At 46.0% G+C, this 25,186-nt stretch overlaps 1 protein-coding gene across 6 annotated transcripts in view; it reads left to right on the forward strand.

Moving 5' to 3' along the window:
• The window catches only part of MEF2A (myocyte enhancer factor 2A), a 61,078-nt gene that overhangs the window by 10,657 nt on the left and 25,235 nt on the right, over nt 1–25,186 (forward strand). For 5 of the 6 annotated variants that reach the window (XM_008158942.3, XM_008158944.3, XM_028135753.2 and 2 more), the window contains exons 2-4: nt 11,051–11,136; nt 16,962–17,153; nt 21,966–22,169. In XM_008158942.3, the coding sequence (XP_008157164.2) occupies nt 17,100–17,153; nt 21,966–22,169 (258 nt within the window). In that variant the 5' untranslated portion in view covers nt 11,051–11,136; nt 16,962–17,099. The remainder of the gene's footprint in view (nt 1–11,050; nt 11,137–16,961; nt 17,154–21,965; nt 22,170–25,186) is intronic. The other variant, XM_028135757.2, reaches the window with a different exon arrangement.

Here is a 25,186-nt window from a genome sequence, read left to right on the forward strand (position 1 = left end):
GCTCCCGAGCCCGGGGTTCACGGGCTGGCTTCTGTGTAAGCGTCGTGGTGCCTTGGCGATTGATTCGCAGGGCTGGTCCTTGCCTTATGCGTTCCGTCCACGCGGCTCGGTGATGAGGCGCCCAGTGCCCGGGCTCGGCTTTCACAGTGCGATGGGGGTGGGGGTGTGGGGGGGTGTGGACAGACGTGTTCGTCACCGCTTACCTGTGTGCTTGATGTGGACCGTGCAGGTTCCGGGAACGCAAAGAAGGGGCGATCCACCCAGTTGCAAAGGAGGCAGAAACGTTTATTCCGGAAGTGGCACCTTCAGTTCAGGTTGGACCCTGCAGAGTGAACAGGACAGCTGTGTGAGGAGCGGGGACAGCGTTCGCCAGGCCTGTGTTAAGGACAAGAGATGCACTTACAGAGCCTGCATTGCTTGGAGAAGCTCAGAGCGCACCGGGCACGGGCCGGGCGGTGCGGGAGAGAGCAGCAGGCCCGCGGGAGTACAGAGGTGGGGCTTGAAGAGGGAAACGGGCAGACTGGGAAGAGCCCTTAAGCCACGTTAGGGGATTTGTACGGGGTCCGAGGGCGGAGGGAAGCACCCTAAGCCTGGGAGGCGATGGACTACTGCTCGTTGCACTGCGGAGAGATCTTTGGAGAGAGTTAAGACTGGTAGGCGGGGAGAACTACTGAAGGGGTGGCAGCAAATTGGTTAAACGGGGTCAGGTGCCTCGCTACAGCTGTGGGGGTGGGGGTGGGAGGAATTGGTGGATTTGAGAGAGAGGTGGGCGGCAGAGTGAAAAGCCTCCGTGATGGGAGGCACGTGGAAGGTGAAAGAAAGAGTGAGGGGTGAAGAGGAGGTGTATGGGCCACCGGGGGAATGAGTGGGCAGCGTACTAAACGGGAGTCAGGAGGAGGAGCAGGGTGAGGCCGTCCATGTGTTTACCTGTGATGGAGCGCCTGATGGGCGATAAACAGCGAGGTCAGAGGTGGGAAGGGCTCACTGTCAGAGTGGGGCAGTTCCTGGTCATGAGGCCCAAGGATTTGGCCAGGACACGGGTGTTGGGAGAGGGCTGGAGTGAAGAAATGAAATGGGCAGGGACCCGAGGGGATCTTTGTACAAGAAGCATAAGGAGGAGTCTTGCTGTGACTCGTTCTTGTCTTGGTGATCTGGATGCTCCTGAGAAGTGCTGGTTATTCCTTTCTAGAACGTCTTTGAGTTTGGGTTTCTCTTTTGGCAATAACACCACCAGAGTAATGGTAGCATGCCCAGAGGTACGTTTATATCGGTGTCTTATTCCTGGTGATGTTCATATTGGTCACAGTTAAGGTGGCCTCTCTTGGCTTCTCCATTGAAAAGTTAGCTTTTCTCTTCGAGAATGGTATGTATCTGGGGGGAGAGTCTATGTTAGATTTCCTGTTTCTCTTCAGACTTTCACCCACTCCTTTTAGCATCCATCAGTGGACCTTATCTACAGCAATTATTACTGTAATGTTTACCTAATGATTTTGTTTTTCCTTCATTTACCAACTGAAAGTCTACCATAAGGAAGAATTGTCCCTCCTCCATCATTTATTTATTTAGTCACTTATTTATATTAGTACTAGAGGCCTGGTGCACGGAATTTGTGCACTTGGGGGTGTGTGTGTGTGTGTGTGTGTGTGTGTCCCTCAGCCTGGCTTGTGCCCTCTTGCAGACTGGGAGCCCTTGGGAGATACCTGACTGATGGCTTAGGCCCACTCCCCGCCACCGCCGCTGCGCTCGCCAGCCGTGAGCCTGGCTCCTGGCTGAGCAGCGCTCCCCCTATGGGAGTGCACTGACAACCAGGGGGCAGCTCCTGCACTGAGCGTCTGCCCCCTGGTGGTCAGTGTGCGTCATAGCAACCGGTCGTTCCACTGTTCAGTCAATTTGCATATTAGCCTTTTATTATATAGGATAGACCCAAAGATATTTTATCTGTAGGCTATGATTTCATGCTGTCATTATTTACTTTATTGCTCAGATCGGCCCGCGCTGGCCTTTGGGAGTCCCTCTGGTTGCCTGTTGTGTCCTTTTGGCCTGTCCCCGTCCTTTTTGACGAACTTCCTTACTGTCGGGGACTGGAAGAAGCTGCAGGCTCAGCCTGCATTTCCCCTGTCCCCGTCCTAGGCCTGGAATCGTCTTCTTTTCCAAAGAGCCCTGGCTTTCTTGGAGGCTGGCGTTTAGAAACCAAGCTCTGGGCGCTGGGTGTGCTCATTGGGCGGGGGTGTCACTGTTCCTAGGCCTTCTCAGTAGAGCGAAGGAACATACGTGTGTGTACTAACCCACACGTGCACAGCTACAGTCAGGTCTCTGATACGGCCTGTGTGTCTCTAAATTCCCTGAGCTCTACCAAGTTGTGCAATAAATACCACAGGATTCATGGGATAAATGGAGTTGGGGAACAGACTCAAAAACTTGGTTAGTGAGGCATTAAAAAGAGAGAGCAGGAACCGAATAAACCTGTTTAAAATAGCAGCGTGGTTTTGGACATGTTAAATGGTTAAGTAATACGTGAGTACATAGCAAATATGGCACTTCACTGAAAAACAAGTGTGCTCATGTAAGTGGGCGTCGGAGGGCTGTGGCTTGTGAGTTAGTGTGCAGTGGCCGACAGGGAGTTGCGTGAAACCAGATGACACGTAACACAGATGTGGATGGATGTGGCTCATAGCACACGCCGTGGACTGTGGTAGCTCATTTGGTTTTGAGCCCGTTCTCCCTTGGGCGTCTCATTCTGTGATAACGTCTCATTTTTTCTATTTCTTTTCTGAATGCAGCCAGCTTTTCTGTATTTGGACCGTTTTGGGTTTTAATGTCTGAATCTCTGATTCAAAGTGGTTTTCATTGAATTCTGTTTGGAGTTTTGTGTTGCCCTGTTCTCACCTGCTTTGGGGTGGTTTTGAGGGGTTTCGCTCAGTTGGTATGGGTCAAATTCTGTTTCCTGGTCTCCTGCATGCCCGTGTCCTTTGTTCTTTACGGTGGGGGGCGTTTGTGGTGTTCCTAGTTCGATGGTGCCCTCTTCTGTCAGCGTAGACCGTCCTCTTACTTCCGTGGTTTGGGTTGGTTTGAATGGTCAGAGAAGGGTTGCGAGACTTGCAATGTTGCGACTCTGTTTGGTCTTTCCAAGACCTTCGATTTTCCCCTTTTCTTTTTCCCTTTACTGTCCACTTGCCAAAGGACATCCCTTTTCCTTCTCCGTTTCCTCCCCCGGAAGCCACATGTGGCCCGGGTGGCCCCTCTACATGGCTGGGACGTCTTAATTGGTGCCTGTGCCTTTAAATCGCCAGAACTTTGAACTTCCTTCCCAGTTCCCATCCACCAGACTCGGTTCCAGTCTTTTCAGATTCAGGGTAGGTTTAATATTTTCGGGCGTCCTTGCTAATGCCACCCCCCGTCCCGCCCCCCGGCTGCTTTACTAGCCTCCTTGCCACCAAGCCTGTGTCCAGTAGGGGAGAAGGGACAGCCTGAGACCCCGAGTGCTGGGATGGGGTGAGTGTTCTGGTCTCATTCCTCATTTTGTGGTTTCAGCATTCCTTGTCTTCAGGCGGTGCTGAAAGCGTGTTTTTGTTGTTTTTTGTAGAATTTCCTTTGCCTTTTTTTCATGTGGTTTAGGGAAATAAATTTTAGAGTTACTTAGATACTCTATCACCATTGTTCTGATAAAGTCTCTTCTTTTGGAGAAGAGGGAGTGGGATTCGATTTGTGCCAGTGATTGTCAGCTGGTGTGCTGCAAGAATTTTTAAAACCTGACTATTTAGTCAGGGGCACTGACGTCTTTTCCCTTAGATGTCAAATAAAAAACGACAACAGCCAACACAACAATAGCTGTCTGGTGTGAATGAATCACAATCATACTGATTTTTCTGTCAGAGTGGCAAAAAATACATATTTTTGGCGTGCCGCAGAATTTTAGTAATTAATTCATTTGTGTGTGCTGTGAGATGGAAAAGGTTGAAAATTGCTGATTTATGCTGTCAGTGCTACTTTAGTTAAGAAAGGACATGGGCAGTTAACTTCCTCTGGTGAGCTAGGGACTCCAGAAAGTTCCTTGTCTGAGAAATAGGCTAATCCTGTATAATAAAAGCCCAGTGATTGACAGGTGGGACGACCAGAATGACTGGACAACCAGTCACTATGACATGCACTGACCACCAGGGGGCAGACGCTCAATGCAGGAGCTGCCCCCTCGGCTGACCGGGATGAGTGGCTGCTCCCGAACCCGGGCTGCGATCCTTGCCTCCTTGCCCCAGGCTCCTCCTCCTTGCTCCCTGCTGCCTCCTCTGGACGCCCGTAGGCTGCGCAGCGCCGCCACCGCGGGGCTCACAGAGCTGACCCCGGAGGCTGGGAGGTGGGTTCGTGGCCGCCGCGGGACTGAGGCCTACTCTGTCGCCTCTCAGTGTTAATGTCCCTGGGCCCAGCCCCGAACCGGTCCCTTGGAGAGGCGAGTGCTCTGGCTCCACGGAAGATGCTGGACCAGGGAGCAGCCGCTCAGAGGGTGGGTCCACGGCCGCTTGGCTGACCAGGATGAGCGGCACTCCCACAGCGGCCGATCCCCGCAGGCCACACCCCCTACCAGTGCACGAATCCCGTGCACCAGGCCTCTAGTTGAGTAGAAACACTCTGGCTGCATTCGGACAGCACGCAGCTGCGGGTTCTGGGGGGTGGCAAGAGTTTTACATGCTTTTATCTGCAAAGCAAGGTTCTTCATCCCAAGGTTGGTTTCTAGGACGTGTATTGGAAATGCCTCGGCTCTATTGTAACACGAATGAGGTATGGGCCCATATTCAGCCACGGGCTTCTGTGGAACCTCTTTATTCTCACGTGGGAAGTTCTCAGGAAAGGTGGCTTCTACCCTTCTGACTGAGCTGATGGATATGATCTTTTTGAAAATTACAACACATGTACTCTTTTCATTATTTTTCTCTCTTTTGGTTTTACCAGTTTTATTTTATGATCTTGAGAATTGTCCTTTGGTTATAATGCATGGTAGGTGTGTCATTCTTAGACGCCACACGCCTTGTTGAGTTGAATAAGGTGGCACTATATATGTTCATTGTAGCTGAAGTTAATTGGTTCTGTCTTTTATGCTTTCTAACAAGAGAAATTTAAAACAAAGTAGGAATTAGACATGGGAGTTCTTTCTGAGTGGTCTCTAGAATTTAGTTGTTGGAAATATGTATTACCTGTAAGCATTTTTTCCCTAGAATGAAAAAGGTGTTTTTGTCAGTGTTTTCTGTTGTTGTAGAAGTTGACTTGTTTCATTAGCCATGTTACATTTCTTTGTGTAAAACTATCCACCAGAATTAAAGGGCATATTGGCTGGAACATCAGAAGTCTTGCGTAACCAATGGAAACCTTCTGCGGGTAATGATGTCTTTGGGGTGAAAGGCAGGCAGTACCTGTGCCCAGTTGCCTGTCTTTGGAACCTCATTTATGAGTTTTCATTTCCTTTTTTTTTTTCATATTTTCCCTGAGTCTTAGATAATGACTTGAAATGCTCTTTATACACTTTCTTTTTTAAAATCTGTTTTTATTGATTTCAGAGAGGAAGGGAGAGAGAGAGAGAAACATCAATTGATGAGAGAATCATGAATTGGTTGCCTCCTACACGCCCCCCCCCCCCCCACTGGGAATCGAGCCCGCAACCCGGGCATGTGCCCTGACAGGGAATTGAACTGTGACCTCCTGGTTCATAGGTCAACACTCAACCACTGAGCCACACCCCTTGTCTGCAGTTCTGATAGCCAGAGACCTGTCAATAAAAGCTTTCCTTAAGGGAGCTGGTGTCAAGAAGTGGCCTGAGCTGATGTGGGCAGTGTGTCACCTCTGCCCCTCTCCCACCTGAAGTGCGTGTGCCCATTGCCTGGCTGGTGTGGTCCCATTACACAGAACGTCCAGAGCACACAAGCTATAGGGACAGGAGCAGATGCCCCACTGCTGCGGGCCGGGGTGCGGGCCGGGGATAGGGAGCGGGGAGTGACTGTGAATGGTACCAGGTGAGTATGTTCTGTGATTAGTGGTGACGGTTGCACATCCCTGTGAGTATAAAGACATCCAGTGTGCACTGTAAGTGGGTGAATTGTATGGTGTGCGAATTCTACCCGGGAAAGCTGTTGGGTATTTTCTTTAAAAAAGAGCAGCAGCCGCGTGAAGAGATGCTTTGGGCCTCGTGGGCAGGTCAGGGGATATGGATGGAGGTGGACGGGTGTGGTGGACAATGGCATTTCTTGGCATTAGAATATTGTCACACAGGACACAAATGCTCGCCGCTCCATCCCCGGGCAGAGAATGGAACAGGTTGCGTTGTAGGGGGGCTTATACAAGAACCAGCCCTTCACCCTCACTCAGGGCTGGGATTGCGCCTGATTCCCGGTGCCGGGACTAGCCTGCCTCTCTCTGACCTTTGCATTTATTTGTCACGTTAAACTCGGATGCTTTCCCATCTCCAACGGGGCGCGTCATTGTGCTGCGCCCATCTGTCTCCCCTGCGCCCTGCTTTGCTCTTTTTGTTCATCACACCTACTCAAGTTTGTGTCATCTTCCTTTCTTGCCTCCTGTAAGGGGAACAGGCCCTGGTGCTTAAAATCCCTTTCTTCCTTCAATGCTTGCTTCTGTGAGATTTTACTGACTTAAAGATACTGTTTCTGGTGACTTAGTATCTATTTATATGCCTGTGCATCCTCGTAAGACCTTAGCAGCATTTTTTTTTTTTCAGGATTAGTATCAGATAGTAAATGATTCCAAATAGATTCCAGAAGTTCTAATTTGGCATTCGCTGTACTGTTTGCCTTTCTGACGTCGTGAGCAAAGTGATGAGATTTTAATGGGAATGTGAACTAATTGATTTCCAGTGACATCCATCTGCTCCACGTGTCTGTGTTCTGAGTTCTCTCTTTCCGAATGCATTGCCCTCCCCATCAGTAATGACAGTGATTGTGATGGTGATTGCACAACAGCCCCAGTAATTAGTCAGCACTTAGTGCACTCGGACCCTATGCCAGGCACTACCTAAGCACGTTAGCTGCTTGTTTAATGCTCATAACTAAATTTGCGAAGTTTATGAGCTATTACTATGTTATTATAGATGCAGAAACCAAGACTTGAAAGATAATGCTGATTGTTCTTTGTAAGGTCAGAAAATTATATTGTATGTAGCTTTCCAGTGTTGAGGACTGGCTTGCATAAATGTGTGAATTTTGGATCTTTGTATGTTCTCTGGTGGTGGCTCAAGAATTTGCAAATTTATTCCTAAGTGGAAGCGTACAGTGTGCACTCACTAGTGTGTTGCTTTCTTCTCTCACCAACATGTTTTTGCGATTCATTCATGCTTGTGTCTATCCGTTTTGTTCCATTTTCCGTTGCCTGGTGTCCCACTATATGTTGATACCACACCTCCTCCATTCACCTTTCGTGGACAGCTTGCTTGTTTCCAGTCGAAGCTGTTAGAATAAAGCTCCTTTGTACGTTTGAGTACAAGCCCTTGTGTGGACGGATGCTTTTGTTATTCTTGGCAAAAACCAAGGAGTGGGAGTTCTGGATCACATGCTAAGTGTATGTTTTACCATACATGCTAAGTGTATGTTAAGTGGCTAAGAAGCTGTGAAACTGGTTTCCCAAGGAGTTGTATAGTTTCACAGTCTCACCAGCAATACGAGTTGTAGTTTCTCCGTATCCCCATCAACGCTTGGTGTTGTCCGTCTTCTTAGGTCTGGCTGTTTCAGTGACTGTGCAGTAGTCCCCTCCTTGTCCATGGTGTGTGTGGGGGGAGGGGATACATTCCGAGACCCCCAGTGGATGCCTGAAGCCACGGGTAGTAGCGAACCCTATATGTGCTATGTTTTTTTTCTATCTAGACATTCTGATGGTAAAGTTAATTTAGGTACAGCAAGAGATTAACAATAATAGCTAATAAAACAGAACAATGACAACAATATACTTTAATAAGAGTTACGTAATGAGGTCTCTCTCTCAGAATATCCTATTGCACTGCACTCACCTGTTCACGTAAAGGAAGCACTTGCGGCTTCTCCGTGGCAGATCCGAGTGGCCAGCATCACTCCTCTTGTAAACTAAGGTCACGTGGGCTCAAGCACTGATGCGGCGACCTGATGACCTAGAAGGCCACTAAGCGGCTCATGGGCGGGGAGCATGCGCAGTGTGGGTGCGCTGGACAGAGGGGTGAGTCACATCTCAGGCGGACAGAGGGGGACAGCACGAGATGTCACGCTCGTCAGAATGGCATGTAATTTAAAACGTATGGAGTGTTTATTTTTGGAATTTTCCATTTAACATTTTTGAGACCATGACTGAAAGCCCAGAAAGTGAAACCACAGATAAGGGGGGACTACTGTCTACTGGCATCTCATTGTGGTTTTAATTTACATTTCTTTGAGTAATGATACTAAACTTTTTTATTTACTTACTAGAGGCCCGGTGCAGAAAATCCGTGCATTCGGGGCGGGGGCGTCTCTCAGCCTGGCCTGTGCCCTCTTGCAGTCTGGAAACCCTCGGGGGATGTCTGACTGATGGCTTAGGCCCGGCAGCCGGACATCCTTTGCGCGATTGGGGCCAGGGAGGGATTGCGGGAGGGGTCCAGGGAGTGTCTGGCCTGTCTCTCTCAGTCCCGATCGGCTGGACCCCAGCAGCAAGCTAACCTACCGGTTGGAGTGTCTGCCCTCTGGTGGTCAGTGCACATCATAGTGAACGGTTGAGCAGCCTTAGCATATCATTAACATATTACGCTTTGATTGGTTGAACAGATGACTGAACAACCGGACACTTAGCATATTAGGCTTTTATTATATAGGATTGGTGTTTCATGTGTCTTCTGTGGTGAAATGTCTGTTCATATCTAGATAGAAGTCTTTTTATTCTCACCATCATAGAATATTTTCTTGCCTATCATGTCAGCAGTACTCTGATTTCCCTTTGCTTTCTTGCTTATTGGCATTCACTGATTAGGCATAAATAATAAGAGAGGAGTTAGTGAGCAAATTATTTATTTTGGGTCATTTAGGACTTCAGTGATCAGCAATTGTAACAGGGTTGTCTGTTTGCTTGGTAAAGGGTAGTTGAGGCATTTGAAGAGAGGAGTTGGAACCTTGGTCATTGAACCTTTCTCGTTAATATGGAAAATTGGAAATGGACAGTAACTTGTGCCACAGTATGAAATATGTATTCAGCATTTATTCATCATTGAAATGATAATGTCGCATTTGTTTGCCTTCTTTATTAAAAATAATTTTTTACCATGTGATTTTTGTGATATTATCTTGTGTAATTTTTATTTGTGATAACTGTCCTGTAGAAATTTAAAGTACACTTTACCAGGTATTGAGAAGGTAGCCATTTGTGATTTTTGTTCACAGCAGGCACCCACCTGCCATTTGTCAAGGCATCTGTCACCTTTCGGTATTGGTGGGCAGTGTCTATCAATGTGTATCAGAAGCTGCTCAAACGTATCAGCCTCTGAGGCTGAGGTTTGCTCTGTGGTCTTGTGAGCCCGTTGCTACAGTATGCATTCATTTCGTCACTTACTTAATTCCTTCATAGAAGCGTGACGTGGGCTGTGGTTGGTGAGGCATAGCTGTCGGATCATGCCTGCATCCTAACGCTGGCTTCGCCACTTCACCAGTTTCACTGCGTGACCTTGGCAAGTCGCTTCTTAGTATTTCAGTTTCCTCTCGAGGACAATAATGAGGTTATTGTTGGCTTTACATCAGTTAACACATGTAAGGCAATTAGGATACCGATTAGCAGATGATAAAGACTCAGATATTCCTGCTGCTGTTGCAATGGTTCTTGTTACTGTTATTACACTGGTCTTCCCTGGATACCGTTCCTCATGGTTTGGTCCCTCCCTACCACAGTACTATCTCTCCTGCTTTGTTTTTTCTCATGAAGGACTTTTACTAACCTGCCATACATATTAGGTATTCTTCGTTCACTTGGGTAAAAAGCTGAGGAAAGTTACAGACATTGATTTGATAGTTTGGGCAATGGCTTGTGGTCCATGTACGTTAGTTAGGAGTAGAGGGAGCTAGGTGGTTAGGACCAGGCTGGGGAGGGGCAGCAGTTAGAGGTACAGGGGTCTAGCCCTTGCCCAGACAAACAATGGGATTTAGAGGTTCAATATATGAAATTTATTTACAACTGGCTAAAGGATTAACATTTTAGTTTTGGTTTTATTTTATTTTTTTTTGAAGATCGGAGTGTGTTTCATTGTAGATAATTATTTAAGAACTACAGTCATGCAAGTCACCTAGTCATGCAAGTCTACATTATTGGATTAGCATCAGAATTTAGCCTGGCCATTTGGGGTAAAGAGAGGTGTAGTTTTTTACCATCTTTCCCTTTTCTGCCTAAATGTCTTGCTACTATTTCCAAGCAAAAATGTAGCAGGACTGGATTATTCTTTATGCACTAATTCATTGGTTAGTATTCCCAGTGTTCCTTTGTTAATGTGAATTATTGACATTGATCAGTTTTATATTCATTTTTGGCATTGTATGGTCGTTTTCATTTTATGTTCCCTTTAAAAGATAGTGAAAGCTGCAAGTATATATATTGTATATGAATACAAACATGTATTCTGGCAATAGAAATCACCCATGGACAGTTGTCTTTCTAAATGAGAATCGAGTACAGTGAACATTTCCAACTATTTTATCCAACCATAAATTCGGTAGGCTGTGTGTACCAGGTAAATATACAGCATTATCATGTGATATACTAGTAGACCGTAGGAAAATGGAACCCAGGAAGCCGCTTGGTGAATCTTGGAGTGCATACAATGTTACTGAACATTTCAGTAATACTCCCTGAAAAATGGATTAGTGACATTAGACATGCTCAGTTGCCTAACATTATATTTTTTAGCCAAATAAAACAATTGACTTTTAAACATTTATTTTTCTATTATTCAGCAAGTATTTGTGGAGCTACCTGCCAGGCATAATGTTAGAATTTGTAATAATGAAATATATTTAATTCTGTGTCGGAGTTAAGAACAATTACTAACCCATCTCATATTTTTTTCTTTATCAAGGAGTGGCATTTTGTGAAAAAGTAACAAAGAAGAAGTTTCTTCAAGGATCCTGTCTAAGTGCACTTTTTGTTAATACGTCATTTCTAGTAAGAAACTTTTCATTTTTCTCTGATATGAAGTAAATAAGTACCATGGAAATGCTTTGTTTAAACATCTAACTTTGGGAGTTACATATGATCCATTCATACTGTCTTGTGAGTTTGAATGGCAGTCATTTTGGAGTTTACCTTGGGGATTAATATAGATGAATTACGGATTTTTAGAGGCCAATTGAAGTGCATAATAGTATATAGTGATAGTTTATCTGACACTGTTCAGATAACCCCGGATTTTTTCATCATTGCCACCTCCATATCCATTACCTTTGTTTGTTTTTTTAAAGAAGAAAAAGATCTACAGTGGGTAGTCTGTATTTATTGTGACAAGAATTAGGAGGATGGGAGGGTGTGAGGAGAATTACATAAGCCAGGGAAGGAGTTTTCAGATAACAGATGAAGAGGACAAATCTAGCCCTGTTTCTTGAAAGATGGGAAGGGTCAATGAAAAAAGTTAAGCTAATTTAGGAGATCCTTGAAAATGTGGGCTTTTTTTGTGACTTTGAATTTATTGCCTTAAATCATAGGCCCATAATTGCAAAGCCCTGGAGTACTCTACTTCGATTTTAAAACTTTATTGGTCCAGGTTAATGGTTCCAATACGCCAGTACGATGTGTAGTCTTACTCAGAAGTTTTCATGAGCGAAACCTCATCTGAGGTCTACCTTTTGTTTTTAATGGGAATAAAACTACATTGATACTAGACTATTTAAAAAGAATGGAATTTGGGAAAATGTTAGCAGGGGATATTTCTGGTATGTTATAATAAGTTAGCATTAACATTCTAAATATTAGATCTCATTGATTAAGCCTGGTTATGTCAGTAAAAACCTTGGGGAAGGTACTTAAGACTTTTTGTTGTTGTTCTTGTCATTGTAAGAATAGTTTCGCTATTTAACATAAGGTCTAATTTTTTCCTTGAATAATTATATGTTAGAAAGTACTTTTATAAATTTAGAGAATGAGTTCCTTGTTAGAATACTTTATTCTGATATCAGTTTCTTGTAGCTTTATGTTTTTATTGTTAAACTTGGAAGAAAGTGTATTTTTATATCTTTGAGTTCAGGCAACTCAGAGAACAGGCATTGCTTTTCAGTCGAAGCAAAGTATCCTTCAGACCAAAACTTATATATGTCCAGGCAGGATGGGGCGAATGATGTTTGATTCACGCTGTAAGATAGAATCCTTGGTTGGTCTTGTGTGAATCTCTGAATGTTCATTTTCGTCATCTTACTGACGTTTCTCCGAAGTCCCTTTTGTCCACTCACTGCTCAGAACGGGAGGACGGGAGGTAGGGCCCTGGAGGGAGCACTGGGCCCTTCTCACGCCCGTTGCTCAGAACTCGGACCCTCTGAGCCGCCGTGAGGGCTCTGTACACAGTGCAGCCGTTCTGTTCTGGGTCGGTGTAAGCGTTAGGAAGTTACGAGGCTTCCTTCCCTAACGAGCTCCAGGAAGTCGCCAGCGTCTTATTTTCCATGCAGGCTCTCCACGGCTCTGAGGGTTAGGCGTGAGCTCATCACTGCCTGCTTAGGAGGTACTCTGAGGACCTAGGTGGGAAATGCTCTTTCCTTTTGAATAGATTCATACCCTGACTCAACAGCTTCCGATGAGGGATTTCCCCCTATAATTCCGCCCTAATTTGGAGTAGAAATTGGAGGAGTTGCCACAGAGATTGGGCAAAAATTTTTCTAACCTTTTTTCTTTCCTTTCATGTTTTAGAACTGCTTTGGGCTTCTGTTTTAGGTCTGTGATCCACTTTGAGTTCAATTTTTTATATGGTGTGAGGGAAGGGATGAGATTTATTTTTTTTTTTTGCAAATGTAACATTTTTGAGACGCTAATATAGTCTGTTGAATTACGTTGGCATCTTTGTTGAAAATCAATTGACCATTATATGTGGGTGTATTTCAGGACTCCCTATTCTGTTTTTATTAATCTATAAATCTGTCCTTAATGGCGACGCTGTACTGTCTTGATTATACTGTAGCTTTATGGTGAGTCTTAAAAGCAGATGGTGTAAATCCTCCAATCTTGTTCTACTCCTAAGTTTTCCTATTCTAGGTTCTTTCCATTTCTTGTTGTGTATTTCAGAATCAGCTGGTCAGTCTACAAAAATGCCTGCTGGCATTTCGATTATGAACACTTTGGTCTGACAGGCCAATTTGGGGGGAGTTGACCTCTTACGGGTATTTTTCTCTCTAGGCTTCTAATTTAATTCTGTTGTAGTCTGAGAACATACTTTGTGTATTTGTTATAAGTGCAGGATGTTGTCTGTGTTGGTGACTGGTATGCACTGAACATTCTGCAGTTGTTGGGTGGAGCTTTCTGAAATGTTAATTTGGTCACATTAGTGGATATTGCGTTTAAGACTTACCCCTCTGATTTCCTATTATTCCACCACCTGCGGAGGGAGCAGTGTGGGACTCTTCAGCATTGCTTATGGGCTGGGCTCTTTCTCCTTTCACTTCTTGGCTCATGGAATTTGAAGCTCTATAATTAGGTGCATGCATATTTAGTGTTTTGTTTTGTTTTTTTTTAATGTCTTCTTGGTGAATTGGGTCCACTGTATTGAAATGGCCCTCTTTACTTCTGGTAATACGTTGAGAAATAGTTTCTGAAATAGCTCACATAGTTTTATTTGTTTGTTTGTTCGTTTTATTACTTTCTCTGTGTGTCTGTGTCTCCTCTGATGTCCGCTTGCATAGTTTTTGACAGAAAGTCTGATGTTATTCTGTACCCCCGTATGTAAATTTTCTGTCCATTTGGACTGCTCGAAAGACTTTCAAATGCTTGTTTTAGCCATTTGGTTAGGATGTGCCATCCTATGGTTTCCTTTGAGAAAATTCTTAGTCTTTTTTGTTTTGTGTTTTAGATTTTTTACATGACAACCAGACCTGGAAACACTGCCGCCGTGTTTGATGGCACAGGCAGGCTCCCCCTGTGAGCTCACATGGCATCGGCCCTGATGGCTCCTGTTCTGGTTGCACCGATGAACACCCATTTCATGTATTTTGTCATTGTCTTCTTTCCTTAGAATTTTTGAAAGTGGAATATTTTTCAAGGGAAGCTGAAATTTAGGTTTCTTTTTAAAAAAATAAACGATTTGACCCACATTTAAAATTTTAAGAACCGTTTCTCTAGAGGATAAGTTTGAGTGACTGATTTTCAAAGACAAATGTTTTGTTCCCGGGTGCGTGACTTCTTTCATTTTCTGTTTCACCCCAAGGTGGGCACAGTTCCCTACAACATTACTATCATCAGATGCCCGAGGTCCCCCAACGTGTATCTTTAGCGCTGATGTCTGAGCCTTCTCTCTAGCTTCCTACTTGACATTTCCAGCTGCCTGACCCATGACCATCTCAAGTTTAATGTGACCAAAACTGAATTCTTAACACATTGCGGACCAGCAGTTTCATTGGTAGCTTATCCCAGTGGCAGATAAGTTTCTATTGAACAAGTACAAAAAACGTTTTACATAAATGTTAAAGGCACGCCTTAAAATTAAATACCCATTGTATCTTGAAGTTATTTATTACATGTTCCTACAAGCTAATATCTTTTTAAAGTATAGTACTTTGTAAAACACTGTGTAATATGAAGCGAGAATTCTCGTGAACTGTCCGCGATGTGTTAAGTTCCTCTCTTTCAAAGAAGGAATGAATCCTTATAGATTTTCTCATGATAGATGCCTATTTGGTTGTTAAAAGCATTCAGTTGTTGATTGTACATAATTACTTTATTAGAAAGTAGTTTTATTTTAGTAGCTTTTGATAAAATTTAACAGGTAGTTGATTATTAGAATCATCCAAATGGTGTGTTCTGATGAGTGGTGTTTATTTAATAAGGGCCAAGTTGAAAGTAAAGTTCACCTTCTGTTTAAAGTCCGAGCTCTTAAAATATTTATGTACTTAAGCCACAGGTTCTTTAAAACAGTAAACAAAATTGATTGTAAAAGACTGAACATCTGTAATCAGTATTAGAATGACTTGGTCTGAATTTGAGCGCTAGATTCTGATATCTCTCAAATTAAGACAACAGAACCCATATTGGGAATCTTTCTTAAACTCTAGTTCCTGATTTTTTTTTTTTAATGACATACTACAAAAAATAATTCAATTATCTGGGAGTTCAGTTTAAACTGATTTTTTTTACTGTATTAATTTTGCCTGAATACAGTTATAGGCCTGGCATTTAATTAGATTCATTTTTACCCCCGAGGGTAAGATATATTACTTTCTCTGTGGGCAAAAAAGTGCCCAACTGTGTTTGTTAAACATGGGTTTCAATTTTAAAGGTAGGTTTTAAATGTTGCGATGTCTACTAAAACTCCCTGTATTAGAAACACTTGAAACCTGAAATCATTTTAAAGATGCATACATACTTTTAGAGTACTGTATTTTTGAAAGTGCAGTAAAACGGTCTTTGCCACTGTCGCCACTTTAAGTGTGCAGTTCAGTGGCATGAGGTAGATTCCCATTGCTGTGCAAGGATCACCACCGTCCATCTGCAGAGCCGTTTCATCATCTGCTGAAACTCTGCACCATTCGCGCTGACTTCCACCCCCCCCTCCCTCCAGTCCCTGGCAACTGCCTGTTTACCTTTCTGTCTCTATGCATTTGACAGCTCTAAATGCCTCACGTAAGTGGAATCATATAGTATTTGTTCTGTGAATTTACGAGTGCCCCAGTCTCTGTCTCCCATCCCTCCAAAAATATTTTTATCATGGAAGTTTTGAAAGCACTAGGTTTTGACAGAGCTGTCATTCACAACATGACAAGTTACATAATTGCCAGCCGTTCCACTATAGAGAGAAAGGGAATAGAACATCCTTGTTTATGAGTGATCCTCGGAGTCGGAGGAAAATGGACATGGGGTTCACAGGCCCACACCCACCAAGTAAGGTGCTGGGTTTATTCTACTCGGGGCATTGGTTTTGGCTTCCTCAGGGAGCTGCCATTCCAGTGGATAAGGAGCTCAGTAAGTAGCTAACAGAAGAGCATTACATCCAGTGCATGTTATTAGGGAAGTAGATCGTGTCTTTGGGGGTTGACGAATAGCACTTCTGCGGGTGTCGCTGGCAGTGTGCAGGAAGTTTGCAAAGGCAGATTGGAAGTATCCAGATTGTTAGCCATCAGAAGCGTTGAAGGATGTTTAATAATGTGTATGAGGAGCAGCTTTGGAGCTAGACTCCTTGTGTTCATACGCGAAGCTGTGCCTCTTACTGTGTGACCCTGGGCACATTCCTCGCTGTCTCTGTGCGTCAGGAACCCTAGTTACCAAATGAGATAATTACAGCCGACTCAGAAGATTGCAGTGAGGAGAGAATGAATGAAAACGTACCCAGCATTTAGGAAAGTGGCTGGCACACTGAACAGTCTCAGCAAGCCTTGCTCTTGTGGCTATAGTCATAAGCATCGAGGAGAAACTCAGCGGTGACAGTTGCACTCTTTTAGCCAGGGCTAGAGGTACAGAAAGACTTAAGAGATATTTTAGGGGTCAAATGAACAAGGCTTCAACTTACTTTATTTCATTTTTTGTTTATCCTCACCTGAGGACATTTTCCTATTGACTTTTAGGGAGAGTGGAAGAGAGATAGAGACAGAGAGAAACATCGATGTGAGACACATTGATGGGTTGCCTCCTGCACGCGCCCCGACCAGGGCCCGGGCCTGGAAGGAAGGCCTTCACCTTACTTACTGGTTTTAACTAATAATCCCGTCAGCATGCAGCATCAAAACAGGTTTGACATTTGTACAGCGTTTTCATGATGTGCAAATCTGTAGAACTTAAATTTTCAAATTGGTGTTTTCTTTTAGATCTTACAGAAAATTTCAGCGGCAGCCCGTGGACCAGAAGCTGCAATCACAGAAGCCGTGTATGATGCATTAGGCTATTGAAGAAAAGCAATTTTTAAATTAAATATTTGGAATATAAGGGAGGAAAGGTGACCGAAAATGGGGCGGAAGAAAATACAAATCACACGCATAATGGATGAAAGGAACCGACAGGTAAGTGGACATCTTCATTTATCTACTTAACAGACGTAAATATTTTTTCCTTAAAAAGGAGTGTAGGATAAAATGGTTGAATTTGTCTTACACATAATTTTAAGTCTATACATATTTTTATTTTTAGACTAAATTAAATATTTTAGCAGTCAGAAAGTTTTGGCTTTTTATCATGTGCTTTAAGGAAACATTTTATTTCAGAAATCATATGTGTTAATTACAGAAACATAGGCAGAAAGAAGAAAAGTAAAATCCCTGCAGTGATTTTATGTTCACTAATTGTGTACATTTTTCATAATATATTTATTTTTCTGTACATTTCATTATTAGTATTCTACATAGTGATCATTTAAAATTATCTCTGCTTTCATAAGGAGGTAATTCTTAAGTTAACTACAGGTATCAGTGAATGTGTTCTGGTCAGTTAAATTTTCAGGTTAACCAACAAATAATCATATTTTTTACAACTCATGTTATCACAAATATTCTACATCATTTATGTACCTGGTGGGCAAAAGTAGGTTTACAGTTGTTTGTATAGAAATAATCTATAATAATAAAAGCGTAATATGCTAATTAGACTGAATGTCCTTCTGGACGAAGCCAGGGCTGTGAGGGAAGTCGGGGTCCCAGGTGAAGCCCAGGTCTCAAGTGCCTGCCTGTGGCCCGAGGGAAGCCCGGGTCCTGGGTGCCAGAGGGAAGCCAGTGCTGGTAGCCGGGGAAAGGAAGGTCTACTCTTGCATGAATTTCATGCATCGGGCCTCCAGTAAATCTATACTAATAAAAGGGTAATATGCTAATTAGACCAGACGTCTTCCGGACGACCCTCTGAACGTTCTTCCTGACAAAGCCAGGCCCGGGCAAAGCCGCCTGCCCATGGTCCTGGGCACTGGCACCTGCGGCTGTGGCCTGGGAGAGGGAGAAAAGCTGCCTGCCCCATGGTCCCGGGTGTCGGCGCCTGCAGCTGCGTCCCAGGAGAGGGAGAAAAGCCTCCCACCCCACAGTCCCTTGTGGCTGCGGCTGGCCCAGGCAAAGTCACCAGCCCACAGTCCCCTGCGGCTGCGGCCGGCCTGGGCAAAGCCGGCCCGGGTCCTTGGTGCCTGCGGCTGGCCGGAGGAGGGAATCCTGGGTCCTGGGTGCGGCGCAGAGGCAGAGGCGGTTGGGGCGATCAGGCCAGCAGGGGAGCAGTTAGGGGCAATCAGGCAGGCAGGCAGAGGTGGTTAGGGGTGATCAAGCAGGCAGGTGAGCGGTTAGGAGCCTGCAGTCCCGGATTGCGAGAGGCCCACAGGGATCGGGCCTAAACCGGCAGTTGGACATCCCCTGAGGGGTCCCGGATTGGAGAGGGTGCAGGCCAGGCTAAGGAACCCCCCTGCCCCTGTGCACAAATTTCATGCACCGGGCTCTAGTAATAAATAATAATACAACAATAAACTGTTTTCCCTGCGCGCCACAATTTTTGTTTGTCTGAGAAGGTCTTTATTTCTTGTGAAGCACAATTTCTCAAGATACAGCATTTAGGCTGGTGGGTGCTCCCCACCCTCCAGCACTTGAAGCTTATCAGTGAGCTCGTCCTCGTTGCGTGGTGTCAGAGGAGAACTTGGATGTAGTTCTCACATTGACACGTCGGTGATAAGGTGTTTTTTCCCCTCTGGCTTCTTTCAAGATATTTCTGCCTTTGATTTTATACAGTTTATATATAACATGTCTTGGGGTTTGGAGGGTTTTTTGTTTGTTGTTTGCATTTATTTTGCTAGGTGTTCTTTGAGCTTCCCGGATCTGTGGTTTGGTGTCTGAACATTAATTTGGGGAAATTCTCAAATGTTATGATTCAAATAATTCTTCTGTGATTTCTCTTTCTTCTCTTGCTGCTGTTTACAGTTTCTGTTGGCTTGTCCTCAAGCTCAGAGGTTTCTTCCTCATTAGTTCCATCCTGCTGATAGACCCATCAAAGACAATTCCTTTATGTTAGTGTGTTTTACTGCCAGCATTTAAAAAGAATTTTTTAAAAAAGAATTTCCACCTCTCTGCTTACCTGTTGCTGCATGCTGTCCACTTTTTCCATAGAGCCTTAGCATGGTCGTCATAGCTGTTTTGCATTGCTGGTCCAATAATGCCAACATTTATTTTTATTTTTATTGATTTTTAGAGAGAATGGAAGGGAGGAAGAGAGACAGAGAGAGAAACATCGATGTGAGAGGGACACATCGATTAGTTGTCTCCCTCACGTGCCCTGATTGAGGCTGCAACTGAGGTACATGTCCTTGACTGGAATCGAACCAAGGCCCTTCAGTCCTCAGGCCGACGCTCTATCCACTGAGCCAAACCGCCTGGGGCTAATCCCAGCAGGTCTGCCGTGCTTCTGATGCTTGCTCTGTGTAGCCGGGGAAAGGAAGGTCTACTCTTGCATGAATTTCATGCATCGGGCCTCCAGTAAATCTGTGTCTCTGACCCTTAAGTAAGCCTTGTAAGTAAGTGTTGCAAGGCAGAGGTGGCGCCCTAGGATGGAACAGCAAGAACAGGCCCCTGGGACTGTGGTAGTGGGGGGAGAGCGGCCATGTTCCGGAGCCTCGCTGAGACATAGACTAAGTAAGAACAAAAGTGACCACTGACTTCAGTCACATAAGCTGAAGGATATTGGGCAATGGAAGTCTGATGGCAGCAGGTTGAGGCGAATGGGAGGCATGAGATTGGAGAAGGTGTAGCTGTTTCTATCAAGCATGCGCACTCGGGAGGAGGGCGAGAAGGGGTGGCACCGGAGGAGCAGGGCGGGGTCCGGAGAGGCCGGAGCAAGTCCATGTGCCTGTGCTTTGCTCTGGTGGAGAGGACGGGCCACGGTGGGGAAGAGCCCGGAGTGTGGAAGGAACGGGCTGAAGTACCACTGCTAACAGCAGAGACGGGAGGGCGTGCGAAGGTACAGCTGGAGCGCTGGAAGGATAGATTTGGTGATGGAAGTGAGATGAGAGAGCTGCCTATTTCCGTTTCCTCGGTGGAGAGGGGATCTGAGGGAGGGAAGGTAGGAAGTAGTTGACTTGGAGAATGGGCTTGTCAGACAAGCCAAGTCGTGATGGGCAGGCAACACTGAGTGTCGGTTGAGACTTAGGATCATCAGTGTAGAAACACCAAGTGGCTGTGTGTGTGTGTGTGCGCGTGTGTGTGTGTGTGTGTGCGTGCGTGCTCCCAGGAGAAGTGTGAGCTACGTGGATAAAGACGCAGGGATAATTGGTAGATGAATGGGGGTCGGTCCTGGGAGGGGCTCTGCAGGAACCTCTATTAGGAGGGAAGAGGGAAGGAGCTGTTTGCAGGGAGTGAAAACTGATGGGCCATGGGACCTACAGAGGCGAGAAAGGGCCTGAGGGGGGACAGTACCAGCGTGGCGAGATGAGTAACGGGGCTCGATAAAGGGTGAAGGGTTACTGGAGGCGCCATACACCGTGGGACAGCGGGGAAGGGCCGGCGGAGTGGGCCGGTGAGATGATGCTGGCGGCGGAGTTACAGGTGTGGCTTCAGGAGTGGGTGCTTGGCATGTGGAAGGCTGATCGTCTGGAGGCTGGGAGATGCAGGACCTGAGAGGCCGGGGTATTTGCAGTGGTTCCCATGCTGAGTCACCAGAGACGAAAGAAGAGCAGGGCCAGACAGGGAGGTGGCTCGTTGATGCTCATCGACGTGCGAGGGAGAGGACCCGGGGTCACTTGGCGCTGCCACAGGGGGTTGGTGGTATAAATGCCATGGCGTGAGCTTAAAGGCCCTGGGGTTTGTGAAGAGGAAGGAAGGAAGGAAAATAATTTAGAAGAGACTTGGGAGAGAAAGGACGTATTCCAGGCTGAACAAACACAAACCGGTCTGTCTGAGAGCACGGCAGGGGCAGGAAGAAGCGGTCAGAGGCCATCAGGGAGTGGCTGTCCTGGATGCAGTTCAGGGGTGCACCAGGAGGGCCTGGGAGAGCACGAGGGAGATGGCAGATGTGCTCGGTTCAGTTTGTGGGGAATAGTCCGAGTGAGGAGGGGTTCCTGGAGGGGGGGACCTGGGGTTTCTGGTGGGAGCCATTTTAAGCCAGACAGTAAGGGGCCACTGGCCACTGTTCCCTCCTGTGGTCCTTGGCCTTCTGCAGTGGAGCGGGCCGGGGTAAAGGCCTGGCTCCCAGGAGGCTGCCCTGCCGGAGGCCGGTGGAGATACAAGATCCACGTGGGACTGTGGTACTAGGGCAAGTCGGGGGGGGGAGGGTAGAGGCTCATGGCGGGTGTGAAGCTAGGAACCTCTCCATCTTCAGACTCTGACTCAGTAGTAAGACTCATTTGCAGGGAGCCTGTGTCCAAGTACTACTAATGCTTTTTACAATTTTTTTTTTTATAAAATTTTATTTTTATTGATTTCAGAGAGGAAAGGAGAAGGAAAGGGAAAGATAGAAACATCAACGATGAGAATCATTGATCAGCTGCCTCCCGCACACCCCCCACTGGGGATCAAGCCAGCAACCCTGGCATGTGCCCTTGACCAGAACCGAACCCAGGACCACTCAGTCCGCACGCAGGCCAACACTCTATCCACTCAGCCAAACCAGCCAGGGCCAAATGTTTTAAATTGATTTTTAGAGAGGAGGGGAGAGGGATAGAGCGATAGAAACATCGATGAGAGAGAAACATCATTGATCGGCTGCCTCCTGCACACCCCCCACTGGGGATGGAGCCCGCAACCCAGGCATGTGCCCTGACCGGGAATCGAACCGTGACCTCTTGGTTCCTGGGTCGAGCCACACCGGCAGGGCGACTACTAATGCTTTTAATAAGAATGGCCTTTCCCCCCTTGCTTGTCCAGGTCACCTTCACGAAGAGGAAGTTCGGGCTGATGAAGAAAGCCTACGAGCTCAGCGTGCTCTGCGACTGCGAGATCGCGCTCATCATCTTCAACAGCTCCAACAAGCTGTTCCAGTACGCCAGCACCGACATGGACAAGGTGCTGCTCAAGTACACCGAGTACAACGAGCCGCACGAGAGCCGCACCAACTCGGACATCGTCGAGGTGAGAGCCGCTCGCCGCGTCACCGCTGCGACTGAGGTGGTTTCACATCCCACAGGTCCGTCAGAGGGACCTCTTTCTCTGAGCCATTTCTGTTTTAAAAATGTATTTTCATTGCTCAGAGAGGAAGGGAGAGGGAGAGAGAGAGAGAGAAACATCAGTGATGAGAGAATCATGGCTTGGCTGCTTCCTGCACGCCCCCACGAGGGTCGAGCCTGTAACCCGGGCCTGTGCCCTGACCGGGAATCGAACCGTGACCTCCTGGTTCATAGGTCGATGCTCAACCACTGAGCCACGCCGGCCGGGCTGGATCATTTCTTAGGAGGATCTAATGGTTGCCTGTGATGACCCACTTGGGCTACAGACGTGTCCTACTCAGTGAGGCAAATGAGTGAGGCTGTTGGAGCCCACACCCACTTCACCGAGCTTGTCACCTGTGATGACTTGGTTAGGAGTTTCTAAGTTAGCATTCTAAGAAACTATTATCACTCCGAGTTAGTTTTAATGTCTTCATTGTTTTATGACGTCAGTGATTGCCCACAGCTCGAACACTAACGCAGTGAAAGAAGTGATGTCGCTAATATTTCTCTCGCTAATCGTGCTTGAGTTGTGGGGGAAGGATGCCCTCATTTTCCTTCTCTCGTAATTCTGCCAACCTAATTGGCGGAAAAGAAAGAAAAGGGGTTGTTTTTAGGATGATTTCTCTCTATTCAGAAATGGTGTTTTAGCACAAAGCCTTCGAAACGGAGGGCCAGCATGCTTCGCCTTGCAAACTCTCCTCTTAAAAGCTAGCATGCCATGTGTATTTCTAACAGCATTTAGTTAGCTCAGTCTTTACTTTGGCCTACTTTGTTATATTTGGAGATTTTGCTTCCTTTTCATTCATATTTATTTCTCTCCTTGAAAAGATACATACTTTGGCTTAATTTTGTAACATTAGAAAATGATTTCAATAAATTCGGTATTTCCTTGGTGAAAATACCGAAACCATGTGAAATGATGCACAACAAACTATAAAAGAAGGAATGAAGCTCCAATCTCGATTTTATTCAAGTAATTTAAATTTAGGTGAAGATGCTTTCTTGTGTAGGCATCTATTTGCCGCCACAGATTATATTATAGATCTGACAATGAGATCTATACATTTTCCCTACATTTCTCTGCCTTAGCCATTCCTTTTTTCACAGTAATTGTGACTGCAAAAAAAAAAAAAAAAAAAAAATTCTCCTACTTGTGTTAAAAGAGCCCTTCTGTTACTTTTTAAGCAGTTAATTGTGTGAAAACCAGAGAAAAGTGTAGCATAATTACAGCGAGGACCCGTCTCTCTTGCTGATTTGCCGGTTTTAAGTGGCTCGCTCCAGTGGCCTCCCCGGAAAGTGTCTGATGCATTTGTTCAGGCTCTTGCTGAGCCTTCACTTACACTCGTGGTCACGTCGTTAGCCACGCCCCCTCATTGTCAATTACTTCATATCATTGAGCATTTTTGGTCTCTCTCCTCACTTATACCCAGCACGAACTATGCAGTAGACTTTCCCCTTGATGGAGACACCATGAATTTTGAATCAGAACTTTGTAAATGAGATCACCATTCGGGTTAGCTTTCAAAGAGATTTCATAGCTGGATTTTCTTGAAATGGGGATTATCCCTTGTGTGTTTAGTTTAAAATGATAGCTTATTTTTAAAATCTCGATTTCTGATAAAAGGTTGCAGTGCCTTTAAGTCAACCAAAACAATCGAGTTGGCTGTAACACTGTCAACAAACGGATGTCCAGCTAGTTTCCCCGGGAGGCGGCGGCCGCCTTCTGGCCCTGCCTTCTCTGCTCCGATGGGCGCAGCAGTGTTGCTTGGGACCCCAGAAGTCGAGCGTGCGTAGTGCAGGCAGGCAGCGTGTGCCCCGCAGAGAACAGGAGGAAGCCGGTCTAGCTCAGTCCTCCCAGAGCTTCCGGAGACCGCCTCCGTCTCCGTCTCTGCATCGCAGCGTCGGGGCGTGGTCCGGAGCCCCTCTGAGCATCTCCTGTATTGCTCCAGCTGCTTCAACAGGAAGGAGAGCTTTGCAGCCCAGTTGTCAAGTGGGATTCCCATTTTTTCTTTTTAATGGGAATTCGTGGAGGGAACATAAATCTTACCAGCAGGTTTTTATGAAGGTCATAAATGCAAAGGGTGCAAGGCAGGTGATGGTAAGGGACCTGTTTGTTGTGGTAGAATCCACGGTAAGGCTTGCTTCTCCTTTCCTGCGTGCTGAGGTCGCCTGTGTTTAAGATGTTCTTCCTCCCACATAGAAGGTGCTACAACTCGGCCTCAGTAGCAGTGCGTACACACCTGGTCCTCCTAGCGGCCGTGGGCCTGGCGTATGCTAATGCAGCACAGACTCAGCCACACCGAGTTCACCAGATAGAGAAACGCCAACCCCCTCTGGAGCTCCTGTGGCCCAGCACCTTCCAGTGCTTACACATACCTCACCTAAGATCCTCTTAGAATGCGACTGGAAGTCTCCCCCTTCTCAGAGCTCCTTCCCAGCAGGTGTGTCATCGGAAGCCCACTCTCTGATGAGCATTTGCTCATTTGACAACAGGAACTGGGGCTCCTGTGTGCCGGGCGCTCGGCAGGGATGTTACTTGGAGAGTTTGAGCTCAAGCCAGTTCTTCCTGCCCAGTTTGTATAACCCATTGAGACCAGCTCTTTCCAGCTGAAGGTCTTATATCCATGGACTTCTAACACGGTGTGTGCTGTTCTAGACTCTTCAGCCTTCGCATGGAGCGTGAAATGGGAGCATAGAAACCGCTATAAGCGATCGACTTTCGTGTGTTTCTTATGCAATGGGTCACGTGTCACTAACGGGGAACTTGGTGGACAGCTTTCCTAAGCCTCTAGCTGAATTCTCCTACTTCCGGTCGCATATTTGTCAGTCTGTCCAACCGGCAGGATTTTACCTGAATGTCCTTCGGCAGAGTGCTGAATATTAAAGTGGAGCCAACTGCAGATGTATGTCCATTGTGTCCTACACACCGGCCCTTTCGGG

Source organism: Eptesicus fuscus, chromosome 25 (assembly GCF_027574615.1).
Source record: "Eptesicus fuscus isolate TK198812 chromosome 25, DD_ASM_mEF_20220401, whole genome shotgun sequence".
Lineage (NCBI taxonomy): Eukaryota > Metazoa > Chordata > Mammalia > Chiroptera > Vespertilionidae > Eptesicus > Eptesicus fuscus.